The sequence below is a fragment of the Chiroxiphia lanceolata genome, chromosome 5, assembly GCF_009829145.1.
Source record: "Chiroxiphia lanceolata isolate bChiLan1 chromosome 5, bChiLan1.pri, whole genome shotgun sequence".
In the NCBI taxonomy this organism is placed as follows: Eukaryota; Metazoa; Chordata; class Aves; order Passeriformes; family Pipridae; genus Chiroxiphia; species Chiroxiphia lanceolata.
In genome coordinates this window covers 58,530,123-58,552,343 of record NC_045641.1, presented here as the reverse complement: position 1 = coordinate 58,552,343, position 22,221 = coordinate 58,530,123, and the positions used below count along the sequence as shown (strand labels likewise).

The 22,221-nt window shown below is 46.3% G+C and overlaps 1 protein-coding gene across 2 annotated transcripts in view; it reads right to left on the bottom strand.

The window, feature by feature from the left end:
• CREB3L2 (cAMP responsive element binding protein 3 like 2) overlaps positions 1-15,507 on the bottom strand; it is an 84,076-nt gene extending 68,569 nt beyond the window's left edge. For both annotated transcript variants that reach the window (XM_032688037.1, XM_032688038.1), the window contains exon 1: positions 15,339-15,507. In XM_032688037.1, the coding sequence (XP_032543928.1) occupies positions 15,339-15,446 (108 nt within the window). In that variant the 5' untranslated portion in view covers positions 15,447-15,507. The remainder of the gene's footprint in view (positions 1-15,338) is intronic.
• Between the last annotated feature and the right edge of the window lie 6,714 nt (positions 15,508-22,221).

Sequence of the window (22,221 nt, the reverse complement as noted above, 5' to 3'; positions counted from 1 at the left end):
CCAGCTTCCACTAATTATACCTTTCAGATGAAAGCTACAGATTTTGCTTTTTTTTGTCTGTATATTCATTCCCTCTTCTCACGCATTCAGTCTGCTAGTTTTTCTTCAGACCTCACCATAACTGCTTTGCTTTCTTCTTTTCCTCTGCCTTCTTTCACTTGCCAGAGTTGAAGACCCCAAACAAACTGACACCAATCAGGTGTATTTTAGCCAGTCTATCCCAGACAGAGGCACAGGAAACACAAGGCCATCTTTGATGCTCAATTCCAAGAGGCAATATACATAAAGGTGACCTTGTATTTTGGGACTAATGCCTTTTTCTACCAGAAATCTTACCCTGTCCCACATGCCCTGTACATTTTCCACTTTTATATGTGCCTGGAGGTGTCATCATAAACAGCAGTTCAAATATAGCTTGAAGTGATTAAAGCATTTATTTAAACTTCACTGAAACCAACAGTTTAGGAGAATGACCAAATGCTGGGATGCATTTGGCCAGATTAAAAGGAGTCATAGAGTGCTCTGTATGTTCTGCCTTGAAATATCCAGAGTCAACAGGCCCAGCAATAAAGTTTCATAGCATTTCAAGCTACAAAGGACTACAAAACCTTCCTAATCTTCCACATGTCCTAATCCACTAGTTTCCATGAGGTACCCTTTTACAAGATGTGATAATTTGTCCTTGGTTGAAATATAACAGCCAGAAGAGACTCAAATATATTTTTAGCTTTTTTTTTTTAATGTTTTCCAAATCCTGGTTTCCAATATGCATTCACCTCTCCCATAGGTAGGCACATTTTTTTTTTCCTAGTCACATAACTTTGCTTCTGGATCACAGATGAAAACCCTGAGAAGCCTCCTGTCTGGTACCTTTTTGCAAAAGCCAACAAATCTATCCTCTGACACCAAAGGTCCATTAGCAACTATTTTGAGTCAGCCCTTTAATTTCATACATTTTGTGGTACAATTTTTTAATCAATACAATGAAATAAATAGCCAGTTATTTGCAAAGTTTCTCCTTTTACTTTCAATTTACTTTTTTTTCCCCTAAGAAAAAAATCAGGTTTGTCTGATTATATCTGCTTTCCATTAAATCCTACCGACCAGGGTTAAATTGTATCTGTATTCTTCCAGTCTGTAACTGTGGAACCCTACAAGATTCCATGTATTTTGTACAGGTTTGGTACCAGGATCTCCAGTACATAGTTTTTACTTTCTCCTCTTTACTCTATCAATTTAATATTTTCAGACATTTCCTCATGATGTCATGACCCAACAAAAATCAGTGTCAACAAGACAAACTTCTCCTCTGGGACCTTTCACCCTATCTGGACTTCCAGTTATCCAGGTTTTTTGGTTCCAAGAAGTTTTGTAACCTGATTACTGACAGCGGTTAATTTTCATCTGACACCATTAGAAAAGAGTCCCCTTTCTACCCTTACACTTGCCAACATTGTTTTTTCCCCTTGGATATTCTTCGCTGATCATCATCTGCTTCTCTCTACTTCACACTGATTCTTTTTTACTTTTCTCTAACCATTACTACAGGCAAAAAGAGAAAAGGTACTTCCAGAGGACACTAGCAGTTTAAAAAAGAAATAGCATAATGATATCTTAAGATTCATAATTCCCTTCATGTTAATTTTAATCCAAGCACAAAGCTCTGAAAGGATCTTGCTGTGAGTACAATGATATTCATTATCTGCGTGTTACGAGAATCACAGCTGAAAACAGTTTTCACAGGCACTATTCTGGTGCTCTTACTGAAAATTACATCACATACAGCATATGAAACTGAGAAAGATGCCTCAGTAATAGCAATGTGAGCTTAACATAAAGTGTTCTGATCAAACCACTTCCACATCCTCTCCCAAACACCTGTCCACCTTCAAAGCAATACGTATTGAATGTTTGTAAACATTTCTCATAAAGCTGCTACTTCAACCCCTTACTTTTGCTGCTGTTCTTGGAATTCTCACACATTAGCCTCTCTTTCAGATCTCCAGGTGTCAAGCACTGAAGAGCCCATGGCCAATCTGTGACATCCTGACACCTGCAAGCCCCTGGTTTTCAAGCATCCCTCCAAATTGTACTTTTCAACACCTTAATCACCACAATGGAGCAGTACAGTTAACTGGCCACCCCCAGTCACAACCCTGACTTCATACGACACACAGACTTTACAGCTTTCTGCACTCAATAACTTCTTCAACAGTGCCTTCCCTCATTCTCCAGCAATTTAAGTGTCTGTAGATTCTCATTTCTTCCTTGCCTTTCCAAGCTCCTTTTTCCCCTCCAATACCTGCAAATTTGAAACGAAATCAAATGCTACAAGTTCCCTGTAGTTCCAGTGGCTCCATCCCAGCTACCATATCACATAATGTCCCTCTTAAACACTGAAGTCACGTCTTAAAATCAAGTAGGGTTTTTTCCCACCTCCAGCTAATCTTGCCAACAAGCTGTCTCAAGCAAAGTACTTAGGAAAGGCTTGTCTGTATGCCTCTCTTCCATATCTTCTTCATTAAAGCTAAAAAAGGTGTTCTAGAGATGAATCATAGAATCAGCTGGGTTGGAAGGGACCTCTGAGATCATCAAGTCTAACCCTTGATCCACTACAGCCGTGGTTACTAGACCATGGCACTAAGTGCCACATCCCATCTCATCTTAAAAACCTGCAGGGACGGAGAATCCACCACTTCCCTGGGCAGCCCATTCCAATGTCTGATTATCCTTTCTGTAAAGAATTTCTTCCTAATATCCAAACTAAACCTCCCCTGGCAGAGCCTAAGACCGTGCCCTCTTGTCTTACTGATAGCTGCCTGGGAGAAGAGACCAACCCCCACCTGGCTACAACCTCCCTTCAGGGAGTTGTAGAGAGTGATGAGGTCTCCCCTGAGCCTCCTCTTCTCCAGGCTGAACAACCCCAGCTCCCTCAGCCTCTCCTCATAGGACTTGTGCTCCGGTCTCTTCACCAGCCTTGTTGCTCTTCTCTGGACCTGCTCCAGCACCTCAATATCCTTCCTGAGCTGAGAGGCCCAGAACTGGACACAGTACTCGAGGTGTGGCCTCACCAGCGCTGAGTACAGGGGAAGAATCGCTTCCCTGGTCCTGCTGGTCACACTTCCTGATACAGGCCAGGATGCCATTGGCCTTCTTGGCCACTTGGGCACACTGCTGGCTCATATTCAGCTTCCTGTCAATCCAGACTTCCAGGTCCCTCTCTGCCTGGCTGCTCTCCAGCCACTCTGTCCCCAGCCTGTAGTGCTGCAGGGGGTTGTTGTGGCCAAAGTACAGGACCCAACACGTGGCCTTGTTGAACCTCATCCCATTGGAATCAGCCCAACTCTCCAACCTATCCAGATCCCTCTGAAGAGCCCTCCTGCCTTCCAGCTGATCGACGCTCCCCCCCAGCTTGGTGTCATCTGCAAATTTGCTGATGATGGACTCAATCCCCTTATCTAAATCATCAATAAAGGTATTAAACAGGGCTGGGCCCAACACTGACCCCCAGGGGACACCACTAGTGACTGGCGGCCAACTGGATGCAGCCCCGTTCACCAGCACTCTCTGGGTCCGGCCCTCCAGCCAGTTCCTAACCCAGCACAGAGTGCCCCTGTCCAAGCCATGGGCTGCCAGCTTTTTCAGGAGTGTGCTGTGGGAGAAGGTGTCAAAGGCTTTGCTGAAGTCCAGGTAGACACATCCACAGCCTTCCCCTCATCCACCAGGCAGGTCACCTGCTCATAAAAGGAGATCAGGTTGGTCAGACAGGACCTGCCCTTCCTAAACCCATGCTGGTTGGGTCTGATCCCTTGTCCATCCTGTAGGTGCTGTGTGATTGCACTGAATATGATCTGTTCCATTACCTTGCCAGGCACTGAGGTCAGGCTGACAGGTCTGTAGTTTTCTGGGTCCTCCTTCTGGCCCTTTTTGTGGATGGGCATGACATTTGCCAACTTCCAATCATCTGGGAATCACCTGGCTCCCCAGTGAGCCAGGACTGTTGGTAGATGATGGAGAGAGGTTTGGTGAGCTCTTCCGCCAGCTCCCTCATCACCCTAGGATGGATCCTATCTGGTCCCATAGACTAGTGAGGATCCAGGTGGCTCAGCAGGTTGCTAACTGTTTCCTCCTGGATTACAGGGGGGCTATTCAGCTTCTTATCTCTGTCTACAAGCTCCAGAAGCCAGCTGTCCTAAGGGCAATCTGTCTTACTGTTGAAAACTGAGGTAAAGAAGGTGTTAAATACCTCAGCCTTTTCCTCATCTTTGATAACTATATTCCTGCCCGGGTCCAATAAAGAACAGAGGTTTTCCTTGTCCCTCCTTTTGCTATTGATGTATCTGTAGAAAATTAAATGCCTTTAATTTTTTTGGAAAAGTAACCAAGACATTTAGGGCACAGTTTTCAAGGTTGGTGACACTTTTTTGTTGATTTTGATCTTGCAGACATGTTTATAGTTCGGGAAAAAACCCAGCAACATAAATTAAGTTCAGCCTTCCCCTGTAGTTTTGCAACATATTTCTAACAACTCAACAAACAAGCAACTGCAACAGGGAAACATTCCCAAGTCCCCAGAGCAGACTCCCTGCAGTGCTTTACTGACAGGAATTCAGCTGAAATTTTGCTCTGAATCGGTGCAGCCAAATGAGAAGTCACAAGTCACCCTGGGCAAGTACAAAAGTAAGACTTTTCCTTCTCTTTCAGTCCTTCTTGTAAGCAACAACATCCACTGAAAGCCATGAGGAGCAAACCAGCTGAACAGAAAAAAGAACTTCAAAAACACTAAGGCTCGAGGAGGAGACAAATTTTGCAGTCAGAAAGCTCATGCCTTAAAAATAGTGCCAAAGCTCATTCCTGCCGTGCCTGTTTCCTGCAGGGAGTCACGCCTGAGTGCTGCCTTCCAGCTGCCGGCGGGGCCAGCCGGCCGAGCACCCCGAGGGCAGGGCTGTGGAGCAGCACCTCGCACATCTGGAGCCCTCCTGCAGCTGCCAGTTTGGGACCTGTGGGCAGCAGCAGCCTCCCAGAGAGTCTCGGCTTCGGCTCCTTCAGGAGCGCTGGGAGGGAAGGGGGGCAGGCAGATATGCAGGTCCGGAGAGGCAAGAGGGAAATTCTTCCAGATAAGAGCATGGGCAGATGGCCACAGGCAGCCAAAATGGACTTCCCTAGAGTGCCCTCAGTCCCCTGTAGTATTTCACCAAGGAGCACATAAGGCATTAGAGCCATATGTAGGCAGCATCAGTTTGGTTGTCTCTTCTCTTTGTAAAAAAAAACCTCTGCTTTATGCCAGTTTTCTGAAAAACACATCTTACCAGCCTGCCCCAAACACCACAGCAGCCCCAGCCCTGAGTCACACACACAGCTGTGCAGAGGGGACGGCAGAGAGGAGGAGGGGAAGGGAGCTGCGGCACTGAGGAGCTCGAGCAAGACATACCATCAGTGCTGATGACTGGGCCAGTTACACCCATGATGAGAAAGACAGATGTTCTGCAGAAAGCCAGCCACTGCCTCATATTAGGAGGTATGAAAGCTGAGAGTTTATGTGTCACATTTTCCCTTAGTCTTCATCTTTCGCAGGCCAGGACAGATCCCAAAAAGCCAGGTATCTGGCTGCAAGAAATAATGCAGTCAGTTTTAAGTTTTTAGTCTTGGTTCCTCCTGAAGATCTCATTCTGCCTGTAATATCACAAGCCTCCAAGTCAACAGTGCCATTGCTGCTTTTGCTCCAAGAAAAGTTGGAGGAGCAGAACAGTTCTTTGCTGCTCTTGAGTTTTGGTTCTACATATACACAAATCTCTGCTGTGGGTATACAGGAGCTCCATAAATGAGAATACATGTGTCTCCAAATAACCCACACAAAATGAAAACATTGCAAGCAGATTCCTGAAGCCAACAGAAGAACTGATAGAAGACCAGGGAAAAGGCAGCCTTGGGATAAGCATTCTCTTGTGCACAAAATTTGCTGCAGAACTGCAGGGGTGAAGGAACAGAGATCTGCTCAGTATTCAGGGCTTGGAGTTTGGGGGATTTTTTTTGGCTGTTTTTCAGGTTTTAGGTCTACAAAATCTCCCCCATGCTACTACACAGGGTGGTCTCTTCTCACACCTACAGTTTCAGGGTTAGCCACAAAAAGGAAATAAAACAGGTCCTTATAGGTATGGGACTGCATAGACAAAAAGCCTTGAAACAAACCAGACTGCTGCCTAGCAATGCTGTATCTAGATCTGAGCAGGGCAGTGCCTCAGGTCCAGGACTGCTGTGAAAGGAACCAGAGCATAGTTCCACCTGGAAGGAGGCTCAGGTGGTCTCTATGCCAGCCTCCTGCCCAAACAGGATCAGCACTAACTGAGACCAGCTTACTCAGGACTTTATCCAGTCAAGTCTTAAAAACCTCCAAGGAAGGAGATATTGCAGTCTCTCTGGGCAGCTCTCTCTCCAGTGCTCAGCTATCCTCACAGTGAAGCCCTTTTTCCTTACCAGTCTGAACCTCTCTCACTTCCACTGTTGGCCATTTTCTCTCACCCTCCTGGTGTAAACTCTTTTTTCATTCTTTTGTACACAACTTCACATCAGAGCATCCAAACTTTGGAGAAACAAAATTGAGCACTTCAAATGCCAGCAATTGAAAGATGCTTTCCTTCCTTTGCAAGCCACCACATGCTTCAAAGAATTTTGCCACAGCTGAAGACGCTGTTTACATCCAAAATCAGGGGCAGCACTCAACATCTTCGGTGCAGAACAAGAGCCAATGGTCTTCCCCCTCTCTACTGGACATCAGCACATCTCATCCAAGGAAGCACATTCCTTACCTCTGCAGGCAACCTCACTGCAGTAAGAGCCAGGAGACAAATGCTCCACAGTGTCACCAAACTGCCAGGGCTTGTCCCAGCAGAGCTGCAGGACAGGAGTAAGCCCAGCAAGTTCAGCTCTAGGCAAGCCACTGAAGTGTATTAGGAATATTCTCTTTGCCCCTACACTACAGGGGAGAAGCCTCCACCAACACCAACTCACTTCTGTCCTGCATCTCTGCTCAGGACATATCTGATTTCACAAGGAAGGAAGCCAAAAGCTCCCTAAGACACCTGCCCAAAGTTCCCTAAGAGGTTATCAGAGCAGCCAGGTCTCTATTTCTCACCCCATATGACTAACAGATTGCATGAAAGGACAAAGCCAGCCCCAGTGCAGCTGCAGAGGAATGTTTTTCTTTAGCAGAAAGGAAAGAGATGAAGTGAGTATCACATTTTTCCATTAAATTTTTGCCTGTCACCACAGCAGAGCCAGATCACATACAGAAGATTGAAAGCCAGTTAGCAGCAGATGGTAAAAAAAAAAAAAAGTAGTAGTTTCCAAGACACAGTGAAGGCACAGAGAGGTCACTGGCACTATTCAGCTACACATTTGGAGGGATGGCAGCTATGGAGACTGCTCTAGTAATTCAGGTCTATCCCATTTAACTGGACTTTATTTTCTCACATTGCCTTCTCCACTTCCCAACTCACCCTCAAGAGAGGAAATGCTCTTTATTTGATAGAGCATTTGTACACTTCCTGCACACATTTAGCACTGACACAACTCAATTCAGTGATTTTCTTTTCTGCAGTTGAGAGCTATGTTTGACAGCTCACAGACAGAGAGAATGACAGGCCCTGCTAGGAACAGCTCAGCATCTCAGACTGGAGACAATGCCCACCCTGGCTCTGCACTGTTAAACCCCACCATTTTTGACCTGTCTTTTGTACTGCCTATTACTCACTTCGGTGGAGTGGAAGAGTAATGTACTTGCCAGCAAAATTGTGGCCCTAAGCCAGGCTTATTCCTTGCATACCATTTCTTTCACTTTCATGCAAGATAAACAATTTAGCGTCCAAGACAGGCCCCACTTTTCAACAGCACTCAACATTGTGGAGGGGTGGTGGTACCATCCACCAATTCAACATTGGTGCTTCTTTGAACATCAGGTCTGTCCATTTCTCTGCTACATACCCACACTCTTATCAAACAACCTTTTTCCTACTGATCCTTGAACAACTGCCTCCTCCAGGCAATCCCCTTTCTTTCCAGTGACATCCAAATAATAGTCTACTGGTATCAAATAAATACACACATGCACACGTCAGGATTACATCTAAGCACAAGCCACACAGCTACTCTGCCTATTCCCACTGCACATTCCTTTAGCTCAAAATGCAGTTCCACCACCACTTCCCAAGTCAAACATTCCTACCTGCCCCCTCATGTCAGCATCAGTACCTGGGCTGCCTACAGGGTAAGCTGTGTCAGGGAACTGATACCCCTGAAAGCTAACTTCTGACAAAAAAAATAGTCACTTTACACCTGGCTGAGCTCCCAGCCAGCTGCCACAACAGCCTGCGGTTACATCCAGGTGCAGAACTGCACTGTCAGGTCTTGTCACCCAGAAAAAAAAACACAGCCAAAGGGCATCCAGATAGTCTCAGTGATTCAGAGAGAGATGAATAGGGAGCAACAGCATGAAAGAATGTGCCCTCCTGAAAACACAGAAGAAGAGCCTCTATGGTGAGAGCGCCCCTCAGGGACCCACCAGGAACCTATCTCCCTTGGAAAAAAGCAAGCTGCTTTAGGGAATTGTAGGAGTTAGAGGGAAGACCCTGTAAACCCAGGGTAGGCAGCCAACACAGCCTATGACAAATGCCACTGAGCCAGGTTAAACACCCTGACTGGCTATTGATAATTGCTAAAGTCTCACCCACAAAACATTCCTTCTCCAAAAGGGAGACAAACAGCCCAAGACAGAGGAAACAGAGGATGGATGGTTAAATCAAGTATTACAAAGTGACTGGAAAACAACTTCTGGGAATGCAGGAAGGCATACAGACAGCAATAAGGACAGCAGAGCCTGATGATAACCAGCATTTGGATATAGCACAGAAAAGCAGCATCTATCTGCAAGTACAAAGTCAGCAAGAAAACCTGCCCCATCAGAGGCAGGGGGCTACTTCCAAAGCACCACATCCTCACTCTCAAAGCAACAACCACGTGCCTTAGAGTTGCCTTGTTAACTGAGGGACCAAGAGAAAACAAGCCCACAGTGGCACAGACCACACAGCTCTTTGGAGGGAGGAGTAGCCAGCCAGGCATGGCACAAGCTGGGTGCCTCAGTCCTTGCTCACAGTCCTGGGCTGGTCTGCAGCCCCTGCACAAGCAGGACCGCTGAGAAGGAACTAGTCCATGAGACAGACATCCCCCTGCTCCTGCTGTAACAGAGCAGGAGCCTATTAAAGCCTAAAAAAAGCCTATTAAGGGAAGCTTACAAGCTCCCCAAGACAAGGGGCACTGTTCTGTGTCACCACAGCACAGTACTGCTGCACACAGTGGCTCCTAAGGCACTGAAGCACTTCTGTTCTGCAGTGGGTACTTCCCTCTCACACCTGTCAGACAGCCCAGACATAAAGTGGATTTGCTGGGCAGTGGTACAGGTGAGAGCCACACAGCAAAATGCAGGGACAAGCTAAGAGAGTCAGAGCTGGTGGTACATTGCTCAAAGGCCTCCTTGCTTTATTTTATATTTATTTTTATTTTATTTGTCACGGCTGGCACGAAGATGATCTGATCTCACAGTGTGCAAGCAGGAGCATGAAGGCAGACTTGCAGAGGAGTAGAAATAAGACACAAATGAACTGTGCATCAGTGAGCAAGAGGGACACAAAGATCAAATCAAACTGCATATCCCTGCCTAGGATCTGCAACTAGTCAGACCAGCCTCCTCTACAGACACAGATGATGCTAAGAAGTGAGACTCCTTTAATGAAAAACTGGTCCCCATCCCAGGATAGGCAAAACTTACTTAGCCTCAGATATGAAAGACCTCAAAGAAGGGACTCTTCACATCACAAACAAAGCCCTGCAAAGAGCACAGGCTCCCACCCTCCCTGTAGATAAGTTCAACAGCTCTAGACACAGGAAAACCCTGTCTGGTAACACCATAAGTGAAATTCCTTTGCCCCTGCTATCGTGCACAACCTGCTCCATGTGTAATGACTGGCTTTCCAAAGGAAACATTTACAGAGAACACTGCAGATCAGTCACGTCCATTAGGAAAAAGAATAAATAGGTTTGTGCATTAAATGCTGGCTCATTCTTATCTACCATGCTTCAAAGTCAGTCCCAGGACAGACTAACATTTTTTCCAGCTCCTGTCCTCACTGCAGATGAAGCACTTCACTATACAGTTACAGCCAGTCCAAATGAAACCAGCCAGCAACTCAATACCTCCATTTTTCTAATTTTAACTGTCAGAAAACAGGAGGGTAAAGTTTCAAAGTCTCCTACTTGTGTTTATCTCAGCTTTTAGAGGAATTGTAGATCAGTTAGAGCCATTACAAGTACCTGACATGTACACTGGCAACCTGGAATGACTTTCTTATTTAAATTTGGGAAGATAGCAAGGGGGGGGGGGATGGCTTTCAGTGCAAGGCACTGAGTACAACTAATTCTGCTGTTCATCAATCGTGATGCTGATAATTTTTTTTAATATGGAAAGTCAATGACAAAATTTAACACTACTGCTTCGTACATGGCATGTGTACAACTATTTGAAAGTCTCACTTTCTCGTTTTCCCTCTTTACTGGAGGATTTTGGCAAAATCCTTTCAAGTACTGACTGCACAAACATTTCACCTAAAGTCAGCTGTCCTGTCCTCTGTATGCAGGTGTACAGGGAAGAAAGAACAAGAGATTTCAGCTTTATGGTTAGTGGGCAACAGACCAAACCCCGCTTTCAAATAAATGAAGTAGCTCTCTCCCTTACCAAAACGAAATGGAAACTGGATACAACTATATTGACACCAGATTTTACAGAGGGCTACATGCAGCCACCACAAAATAAGATACAGCCAGCTCCACATCTACACATGCTGCGGTTACCCCAACTTTTAATTAAATACACACAGACCATAAAAATCAAGCACTGTCATCCATTTAAATTAACAACTGCCACTGCCCTACACCAAAAACTACAGGCAATCCCTGGCAGCTCGTTCAGAGGCAGCTTTTCTGCAGAAGTCATCAGAAACACGAAGTAACGGCAACCATCGTTTTTGTGGCCGAGGAAATGAGTCACTGGGCAAGCTCCCAGTGAGGTTCGGAGGCTTCTTATGGGGAGGAAAAAAGGCCAGCCCAAAGTTTCCTGAGCTCATCTTACATGATGATAACAACTCTGACGATTAACCTTCATGGGCAGCTCGCTCTGGTTTTGCTTTTGCAGGGAGACTTGGTAGCTGAGGCCCAGGAAGCCTCCTCCACTCATCCCAACCTGCACAACACCCATATTCCAGGGTTAAGCTGCCCACAGCATCACCAACAACATGGCAACAGGCTCACTGAGTTCAAACACTGCTCAGACAATGGTTTCAGCAATATAATATTTGAGTAACTTCAATTTTTTCATATGAGTTTCAGGTTCAATAGTCATCTCTTTAAAGAATAAACAATTTGGGCTACTTAGCATTTAAAGTATCTTCCAGTTAACCACTCATCAAGACATTCAGGACATGACATCTAGGAATTTAGTCCTAAATATTTAAGCCAGCTGTTGTCCCCACATATGTGTAGGGCAGTGGCAGTTCTACATCTGCCATGCCAAGATCACAGCCATGCTCCTGTTTGGCTGCATTTTGTTACCATCTGGAAGCAGCGGCCAATGTGTTAAAATAACCATGAAAATGGGGGGGAAGGAAGGAAAGACTGCATCCCCAGTATTAAATAAGGAAGTTTTAAATGTCAAGGGCTCCTAAGAACCATCTGCCTTTCATCCCCCATCCAGGAATGGGACAGGTAGTTGGCATGTCACAGCGTGTTTGTCACACTTATCCATCTGCACCAGATCTGGCACTTGTCGCTGAAGACGCCATCCCAGCTGGGCCATATCCAACCACAAATCAACTCTAATGGAGACCCATGGCCACAAGTAGAGCTCTCCCACTTCAAGCCTGCTTGCATGTTATGGAAAGTAACAGCAGTAGCAAGAAGCTGAAGAGTTCACCTGGCCACGCTTCGGCTCCCCTTGGGCAGTGGCAGGCATTGTGCTTCCTTTCTGCTTGGTCACCAGGAAAATGAAAAAGCACATAATAATAATAATAATAATAATAATAATAATAATAATAATAATAATAATAATGCCTTACACTATGCCTGTGTACAGCGTTACCAACATACAATCACAACAAGCTACAGCGCATAGGAAGATTAGATAATGCAAACACGTGACACGTGCCATGAACACAACTCTGGGAAACCTTTCAGCCTTTTCTTGGATGGGAAACTAAGCCACTCTGGAAAAATAAATGCTCTAAAGCTATCTGGCATCCAGGTGAGTATTATAAACTATGAGGACTTTAATGAGCCACCTCAAGGACTGCTGCCTGCCAACAGCAGAGCTGAGCTCCTCAAGGTCCCACCTTCTCCAGGCACAGCCAGTGACATCACTGACAGTACCAGAGGAGTGAGGGAATGGCTCCTCACACAGCTTCAGGCACTGGTGAAATCATCAGCTCTTAAAGAGAAATGTAAATCCTCAGGAGGTTGGATTTCAGCCCTGGTAATTAAGGCAGGCTGGAAAAGTTTAAAATAGAGGTCAAGCTTTTCAGTACATGCGTACTTTCACACTTGTCTACCAGAGTCAAATCAACCAGAGCCAGGAATAGCCTTTATGGTTGTAAGAAAGTTAAATTTTAACTTAAAATACACAAAAAGCAGTTGGCACAGAATTCTCACCCTCACCAGTCTGCACACACAGGTCTGACTGTGGAACAACACTGATCCTTCTTTCTACTTGTGAGCTCTCCCCTCAGTCAACATCATCATCATCTTATCCCTCCTCCCCTCTTGCCAGTCCAGCTCACACTCTTAGGGCTTTTGACTGACTCAGACACCTTTCCTTAGCCCACACCAAAGTTCCCTTGGATGCAGACTTGCACATCCAGCTAAGAGACATCCCAGGAGTGGGCAAAGACCGTAGGATTCCATAGGGCACGTGTTCCACAGCCATGAGGATGACAGCACAGGTAGTGGGCACTCCTGTACATGGAGCATAGGAGGGTCTCCTCAATCACCACAATCTTTTCAGAAATACCCTGTAGTAAGTTTACAAACACAGCAGAGTCAGCTGGGTCAAACCAGTCCTCCCAGATGGAAAGCATAAGCCAGGAGAAGAACAGATGTTTCATCTAGAGAGCATGTTTGTTTTGGTTTTTTCAAATGACTTTATGAAGTTTTGGCCAGAGGTAAATAGAGATCTTGTGTTTCATGATATCAAGCACAGTACTGTCCTCCACATGGCAGGGCACACTTCACAAAAGAAGTTGTTCAACAGGCAGAAGTGTGGGGGGTTTTTTCCCCTCTAGAGAATGTGAATTTCATAAAACTTTTTTCTCCTTTAAAGATCATAATACCTCACTACACCTACTTAATAGCCTTTGGTTGGATTGTTTTTGCTGAAACTTTTTTCAGATGAATTCCAAAAACAACCAAAAAGAGAAATTGATCTCACACTTTTTATGTGACTTCAAGAGAGTCTCTAAAGTCTTAAACTCCAAAACAACAAAAAACAATCAAACAAGACAACCACACAAATCAATGGCAGTGTTACTCCCAACAAAGGTGGTCACAGCCCAATATTTTGCAGACCCAGCTACACACTGTCCCTTGCAAAACACTCATCATCATAGCACGTGAAGCTGAAAATCCCCAATAAAACCTGAAAACAGCAAAGGGAAAAGCATCACATATCCACCGGACAGCCAGAACATTTTCTTTGTCAAGACATGGTTAAACTCAAGTCTCAGGCTCCTTGAAACAGGGCAGAAAATACACATATCCATGTCACCACAGCCACAAGTCCTATCCCAAGCATAAAGTCTCCTTCAGGGCATTAATTAAAGAAGATAAGAGAAGAAGAAATAAGAAGACTAAAGTTAAGAGTGACAAGTCCATTCTCATCACAAAGATCCAAACAAAGCAGGAGGAAGTATGCCACCACAACCATAAATCTGAAGAGGAACACTCTCCAAAGAGCCTCCCATTTCATTCACAACATTCCTCTTGATAACAAAAAAGCTCAAGGAAACAATTGTTCGATGGAAGAGCTTTCCATTTTCAAGTGTTCCAGCTGCCTCTTTAAAAAAACCCCAAGCCACCGTAACATACAATTCCTTTTCCCTGGATCTACCAGAAGATACACATTGCGCAAGAAAGCCCAAAGAACTCTCAGAGAAAAAGCAGCCGAACAACGTTTAAAGACAGTCAAGCGTGCAGCAGGCTTGCTTCCTGCTGAAATGAGGCTTGGAGCTTGTGACAGACGTGATCCCGGATCAGTAAGGCTATCGCATACCACACACAACAAACAAGATTTTCCTTGTTTGCCTTACAAGACTAACACCAAGATCTCCGCAGGGCGCCCATCGTGCAATGGGATCACCGCTGTTCCCACGAGAAGGGCTTGGCCCCTCTCCGCGGGACTGTATTCGCGCATCGCTCTCTTCGGCGCAAGGAAGAAGCGCAGAGCACGCGGCAGCACCTGCCAAGCGCCGTTCCTTGGGCGCTGCCACGATCCAGTCGCCGCCACCATGTTCCTCTGGGGCTCCATCCATGCACGTGCTCGACAGCCACGCCAAGCTTGGCTGCCTCGTGCTTCACACAAACAGTGGGCTGGAAGAGTCTTCCACGCCGCTGTCCCGAAGTGCTCCGGCTCACTTCCACTTAGGATTCGCACCCGCACAGCGTTATAGAGGTTTATAACGTTAGAAAGGTGTATCTCTGCACTTGCGAAACACCTCCCAGATAATCAGAGAAACCACAGGGCAGAGATAACAAGACTCATTTCCTCGGGACTGTCCTAACTATGCATTTTGCGCAAGCCAACACACGGGGATTCCAGCCAAAAAAAAAAAAAAAAAGAAAAAACCCCCACAAAAAAAACCAAACATCAAAACTTCTGTCACTTCCTTCCTGCCCTGGAGGAGCGGGACGGTGCCGGGAGAGTCTCGCCTTGGAGAAGAAGACGCGTCCCGCGGCTCCAGAGGGGTGCCCTCAGGGGAAGCGACGGCGCCGCGGGGGCAAAGGGAGCCCCGGCTGCCGGGAGCCCCCGAGGGGAGGAGCTGAGACACCTCGGGACAGAGGGGACCCCACCGCCTGCCCGGGGCACCTCGGCCCGGGGGACACCAGCGCCGGAGGGGCAGCGAGGGACCCCGGGGAGGACCTGTTGGCCAAAGGCGCCTCCCCCGGCCGGGACCCCGCCACGGCCCCCCAAACGCGGCCGCCCACGGGGGCGTCCCAGCCACCCCACCCCCGTCCCCGCCGCTCCTCACCGTGTGGCTCAGCAGCGTCTCGGGGTCGGCGGGCTCGCACAGCTCGCTCAGCTTGCGGTCCCAGTGCAGCAGCGGCGGCTGCTCCCCGCCGCTCTCGCACACCTCCATGGCGGCCGCGGACACCCCTGCCGACCGGGCAGTCAGTCGGTCGTTCGGTGTGCCGGTCCGTCCTCCGCCCCGCCGCCCGCCCCCGCCGCTGCCCCGGGCCGCGGAGCCGCCGCTCGCCCCCCGCTCGGCCGGGACTGCGCGGGCGGGTCACCCCCGCCGGCCGCGCCTCCGCCCGGACACGCCCCCCCCGCCCCGCCCGCCAATCGGGGCCGAGGAGCGCGGCCGACCTGGGGCCCGCGGGCCAATGGGCGCGGGGACCGCGAGCGGCTCCAGCTGTGGAATGTGGGCGTGCCCCGCGCGGCCAATGGCGAGCCGGGGGCGGCGGGAGTGACGGGCGCGTCAGCCAATGGGGCAACGACAAGACTGCGCCGGGCCTGGAGGGCGGGGTCGCGGCGCTGCCCGGGATCCTGGCCTGGGATGTGATGGGACGGGAAGGGACGGGATCCCCCGCACGGGCCCCGAGCCGCAGGCAGCGCTAGAGAAGTTACGGTCTGCAACCACCGGCCGCCTGCGCTGTCGGTCCAGCGAGAAAGGAGGCAGCAAGAGCACAGAGTTCACCTGTTTACTGAAGACACCTCAGAACGCACCTGGTGAAAACTAGGAGTTTTACAAGGAGCTGCGCTTCCCAGCTCTTGTCGCCTGCCTGAGATCCTTCCCAGGGCGCTCATCCACGGGCAGCAAAAATAATCCCAGATGACGGGAAATTCTGGTATTTTAAGACTCGCTTTCCTGCCAAGCTGAGGTAACAATGACACTTCATTGTTCTTCAAAAATGGAAGATGCCAAATGTTTACGATTCCAAAAAGCTGGGAGTTCCTCCATGCTTCTCTGCAGCTCCTGGAGCAGCTCAGGGCAGTCTGCTGTGGGTCAGGTCAACCATAATCGGCATTTCCACAGTGCATTATGCAGGAACCATACCTGGATTTTCTGGTGCATTCTCTCTCTCCTAGACCTCTGTTTAGGCTTCCCCTCTTGTGCCAGGCCACTTCCATTCCCTCATAGAGCAAGCACTTTTGCAGCACAAGTGATCCAGTCCTTCCTAAGGAGAGCACAGACTTTCCCCGCTGAGGAAAACAGAGTCATAGGGATTTCCCAGCACCCATCAGGCCCAAGAGCAACAAAAAGAAGAAGAACAATGATGATTTAATCAGGGTTGTCCTGTTAAGATTTATTAATCTTGTGTAGTTTGATTAAAAAACAAGGGTTTTTTTTAAAGCGCTACACTGTTTAAGAACATGAAGGAAAAATCCTTAACTGTCCCAGCCAGAGATCTCCTACAGAGGTGAGTTGTTCTAGGTCACTGTGAAATAACACAGTCCTGTATTTGCCCTCAGCAGCACAGAAAACATCTAAAGCCAAATTACCAGCACCTGAATTGCTACCTACCACTTTGGCAAGCCCAACCACAGGTACAAACTTGTGTCCTGGCACTGCCAGGCACTGTTGTCAAAGCAATTTCATTGTGCCAGTCCAGAGATGCAGGTTGTGAAACTTGTAAAGGTCAGTTCCTTATCCAGGACACTCCGTGTTTGCACTGGATGTGTTCTTACTTTCAAAGCCTTTGTGGCCTTGTGGTAATCTGTTTAACAAAAGGCTCTCCATCACTCTGACATTAGATCCTTCTAAAATCACTGCTGTGACTAGATAATTTCTTTGGACTAGGGCACTAAATTAGTGTTTTGCCCACATGAGAAGTCTAAAGGAAGACCCATGTTTGCCTTGTAAGCCAACAAAATAAAAGCCACCTCAAAAGAAGAAGGTGCTGACAGGGTGACTGCAGCTTTGTTTGCTGAACAGGATGAGAACAAGGGGCTCCCAAGGACTGGTATTTGACAGAGTACTGGGCTGAACTTTCTCAGTCTAACACATGCATACTGTCATTCCCCCTTGAGTAAAGGAAGAAAGGAACTCATGGGAAGTTAGGCATCCTGGGTAGACAGTGCACTGCTTTTCCCAATGGGTTCCTCTCTTCCTGCATCACATAAAATTGTGTCCCTCTCCCCTCTGCACTTCCCCAGGGGCTCTCTCTTGTAGCATTGAGGCACAGCTGCCACTATGGGACACCAGTGCTCCTGAGAATTCAGGAGCATCCTGGAAGACTTCCTCGGTCACTGAAATATTTTGATACACAAAGACTACCCATTTCTGGGGCTGCAATATAAATATAAACCACAATACCAGTAGCTGGTGAGTAGATATTGGTAAGTGGGCAGGCTGCTTGCCAGATTATTAAAATTGGTGTTCAAGGCTACGTGTCATTTCTGAGCTTCAACATCTCTGAAACAATTACCTGAGACTTTGTAATGAGATATGATGTATTTGCTTCATATGGTGGCAATTAACAGCAGACAGACCACAAAGAAGTGTTTGTGCTGCAGCACACGTTCTTCTTGGGAACAAAATCTGTATTAGCAAGTTTCTGCTAAGAATGGGCAGCACGTACAGGGCACCAAGAAGGATGAGACAAGAGTGGAGGGAATTAATCCTTTCAGAGAATATTAATTATTCAGTGTCCTGATAGAATACATGGGATTGACACTACACCAGAAATCAGGCACTGTGAAAAGCATCACAAAAACAGCAAGAATGTGATACAGATACAGCTATCCTAACTTTTCCCCATGTTACTTGGAGGATTTTAAGTTGTGGATTTCAATAGTTACTAGCCTGCTGAAAACCAGAGCTGTTTCTCCACGTTTCATTACTTTCCTCTTAGAGCAGCTTTGGTAGTATTTTTAAGTTCCAACTCATCTGAGAGCATTTTGATGTTTTCTTTTGTGTAAGACCCTTTCCTCACCAGAGTCTTCTGAACTGGGTTTGAACTCACTCTCCAGCACAGGGAAACAGTGCAAGAATTGACCAAAAAACCTAAAAGATGATAAAGGGGGGGGGGGTGGTATTGTCTGCAGCAGTAGGAGAGAGGAGAGCTCAGCTTTTGTTTACTGAGCATTCTGGCCCCTTTCTGCAAGGAGCAGAAAACCCATGCAGAAAAGCAAACAAAAAAACCTACACAGCAAAACAAGTTAGCTAAGAAAGAGGAGGCTGTTAAGGCAGAGCTCCAAAAAAACCACCACTAACTTAAAATATCAAAGAATAAAGCTAGCAACAATACAAAGCCTGACAGAGGAAAAGTGCTCTCTTTTCCTTGCTGATCCAGGTTACAGAAGCCACGACTCCTGCAACTGCATCATTACTCAGTTCTCGATCAGGTCAGTTGCACAAAGGCTCATTAAATATTTACAGGTGACATTTTCCTGAGTTGTGACAACCAGGATCAAGATAACCATCCATTTTCTAAAGGCATTCTGTTCAAATCAGTTTGAGAAGCCAGCCAGCATGAAAAGAACAAATAGCAACAGAGCCCACAGATAACAATTGCCAGGTTTCTGACCAGCTCCCAATAAAAATCTCCTGAAAGCAACAGAAAACAGCCACAGTTAGAGGTGCTTTCTTCAACTTAGCACCTCTTAAAGAGCACAGGGCACAAACTTTAGGACTAAGAACACACAGAATGATCAAGCAATCAATTTCTAGTCACAGTAGTTGCTGGAGATTTTTGTGAAATGGCCAAGTATGGTAATGAGCTGATTTTTTTTTTTTACCTGGGACTTAAAGCAGCAAGCAGAAGAAAAATCTCACACACACTAACATGTTTCCCACAAGAGGATGTTTCTGAAGAAACCCTGTGAAAGTTGAGTGTTCTGCAAACACATTACTTACACTACCCAGCACCTGGTAATGCACTAACAAAGAGAATGTCTTGTGTAAGTGAGATCTAAATCACTCTGCTGTGCAGAGAAGCTCACCACTGCCAAGATAAACAGACACCAAGTCTTAGTTTGTACATACAGACACGCTCAACTTCTTGGCAAAAAGGTATCCACCACAGAAATTTCAGAGTTAAAAATAGGTGTGCTTGAGAATAGTGAAGTTTTCTTCCCACAATCCTGGCATTTTATTCCTTTTCTGACATGAATCCTCATGAAAATGGGATAGCCAATACTGAAAACAGCCTACTACTAAACCCACATAATTGGCACACTGACACAAGTTCCACTTTACCAGAACATTCCTTGCTCTTGTACCCAGGAGCTTCTCAAATCACTAGTTTAGCTTTCTTGCCTTTGCAATCCATGGCCCCTCTGCATGGGCTCCCACAGGCACTGTTGATCTTTAACCAAAGTGTGACCTGTATTTGGGAACATAGACACAACTCCCCCAACCCCACAGAGGGTAACAAGAGGGCTATTTCAGTGAAGTGGGACTTGATTCCTTTGGCTGAAGCATCCTCTCTTACTTCTGTTGTATGGTTCATAATTCCTGCAGAGAAATTTCTGCAGATTAACGAGAATCACAGTTGAAAGTGTTCTTTCCTGTGTGACACAGGCACAATGCCTACACTGTGTTCCTCAAACCAGCCACAGAAACAAACACAGGAGAAGCCTGTTTCCTACACCTTTGACCAAGCTGACAGAAATAACTGAGTATGTCTCAGAGCTGCTAAGAAATGCTCCAACTACTTGGTGAATATGCTGCCATTTTAAAAACCAATCACCTCTATTTTTTCATCTTTTCCAATCATCTCCATAGATACATAAAATAAATTCCTTGTTAAGGTCAAACACTTCTGAATGTCCTGGTTGATGCAAGCACTCAGGGTTTGTCTAATCAAGTTTACACGAGAGGTGAACATAGACAAGCATTTTCCAGGGGACAGTGTGGGAAAATATTCATTGCCTAGACACAAAGAATCGCTGTACTTCACTCAGGTGATACTACTTCCATTCTGTAACACTTCCTTGCAGAACAGGTACCTAGCCATGAAAAGCCAAAAGACCCCAGATGCTATAGGAATGCTGATTTCACACTGGATTTTTTCATAACCAAAACCTAAGTTACAGATTAACTTTGTCTCATAGCAGCAACACAGACATAAGAGATGAACAGACAACACACCTTTGCCACTGGTTATTTTTGCTGTAACTGAGTCTATCAGTAATGCAGAATCCTTTGTGAAAATCTACCCTACTGCCAAGTTGTGATGAACACTCAAAATAATGCACTGCTTTTCAGTGTGTGCTCAAAGCCTTTTTACCAGGTCAACCTTTAAAAGTGTACTAGCTACTTTAAATAGAACTGGAAAAGCGAGAAAACTCAGCTCTTGAGCAAATATTTTTCTTTGCTGTCACCTAATCCTACGCCTTGTGCTAGCTTGGCTGTCTCCAGCTTGAGCCAGGGGCAGAGATTAGCAGTTCTGGCCACTCCATGGGAGTGGCAAAGGGAATCTCCACTCTGCTGCTTCTGCTCTGAGTTTGGAGTGGAAAGCCAGCTCCCAAGCTCCAAAGCTGACACTGTCATAAGCTGTGTTGAACTCCACCACCACAGCAGAGTGCAAACGAGGTGACCACTGAATGGACAGAAAAATCAGCACATTCACTCAAGGCCTCTTAGAAGAAAGCTCAAGACAAACCCCATCTTTCAGCAAGCAGGAAAACTTTGTGTGGACCAAACACAAGCTGTGCTTGGATCACCACTGTGTAAGTGCACCATCACAATTCTCCCAGCAATACAACAGGTTCAGATTAAACAAGCAGTTAAGGGAATTAAAGTCAGAACTTCCCATTTAAAAGGATACCACAATCTCCTGTGGATAACAACCCACTGAAGCAACTAAGCCTTTGCAGTACATCTAACACCTCACTATGCCAGTGGCAAGGGCTCAGATAATACTCCAAGCTTTAACTTCAACAAGAAATAACTGCTGAATTGAAAGAATTGAAGTTTTTGTTCATACAGACAATGCTCACAGAGAGCATTTTAAAAAAAAAAAAATCACAATTCTGTAGGGGGAAGAGCTGCAGAGACTATAAATAAGTGTGCTCTGTACTCAGCTCAGAGAGAGATGAGATACAAAATCCCACCAGCTCTGAAGGCAGGAAATTGTCGCATCTAACATTTTTTTTCCCTGTTCACATCACACTGTGTTACAATGGCAATTTCACCACTTCTTCATGTAATAAAATGAAACATCTTTTGGTTGTGGAATCTACTACTAATAATGCTAAGTAATTCTCAGTCTGACAACCAAATGAAGTTAAAGTGAAACTAATGCCACTCCCATATTTAGAATCCTGGACCAGGGACGTTTCTCACACACCCCTCAAAACGCACAGCCAAGGCAGTCGTTCCTCCAGCTCCTCCTGATGGCAAACGATGGGCACAGCACCCTAACGAGGGACTGGATGGGAATGCTGATGTCATCCCGTGTGAAATGCCATAACAACCAAGACCTAAACACATGACCAAAGCAAGGTTTGCTGAAAGACAACACCTGATTTGATCAACTGCTGGGATCAACAGAGGGGCAGATGTAAATGCACAGGAGGCCTTCTCAAGGTCTGTGACAAAAAAACCCTCCAGCTGAGCACTAGTTGAGGCCAACAGCTCTTTTAACTAACTGTCTAACTGGCTTAGTGGAGAAAAAAAACCAAAACAACAGGGAATGACACCTGTAGAACAGAGAATGGATTTCAACAGTGAGAGGGGACAAGGCTGTCAGGCCCCACAAGACAGGAGGAGATTGTTAAGGCAGCCAAGGATATAAGGTTTGAAAATGGCTGAATATGCAAAGAGTGACTCCCATTTAAATATTCATCAGCTCAGGAATGAATACAGCTGCCTGGGTTATCTTTTCTCTTAAGAACAAAAAAGAAAGGAATCCAAACAATGATAACAGAGAGAAAGCAAATGGAAAAACAAAAACACACAGATACCC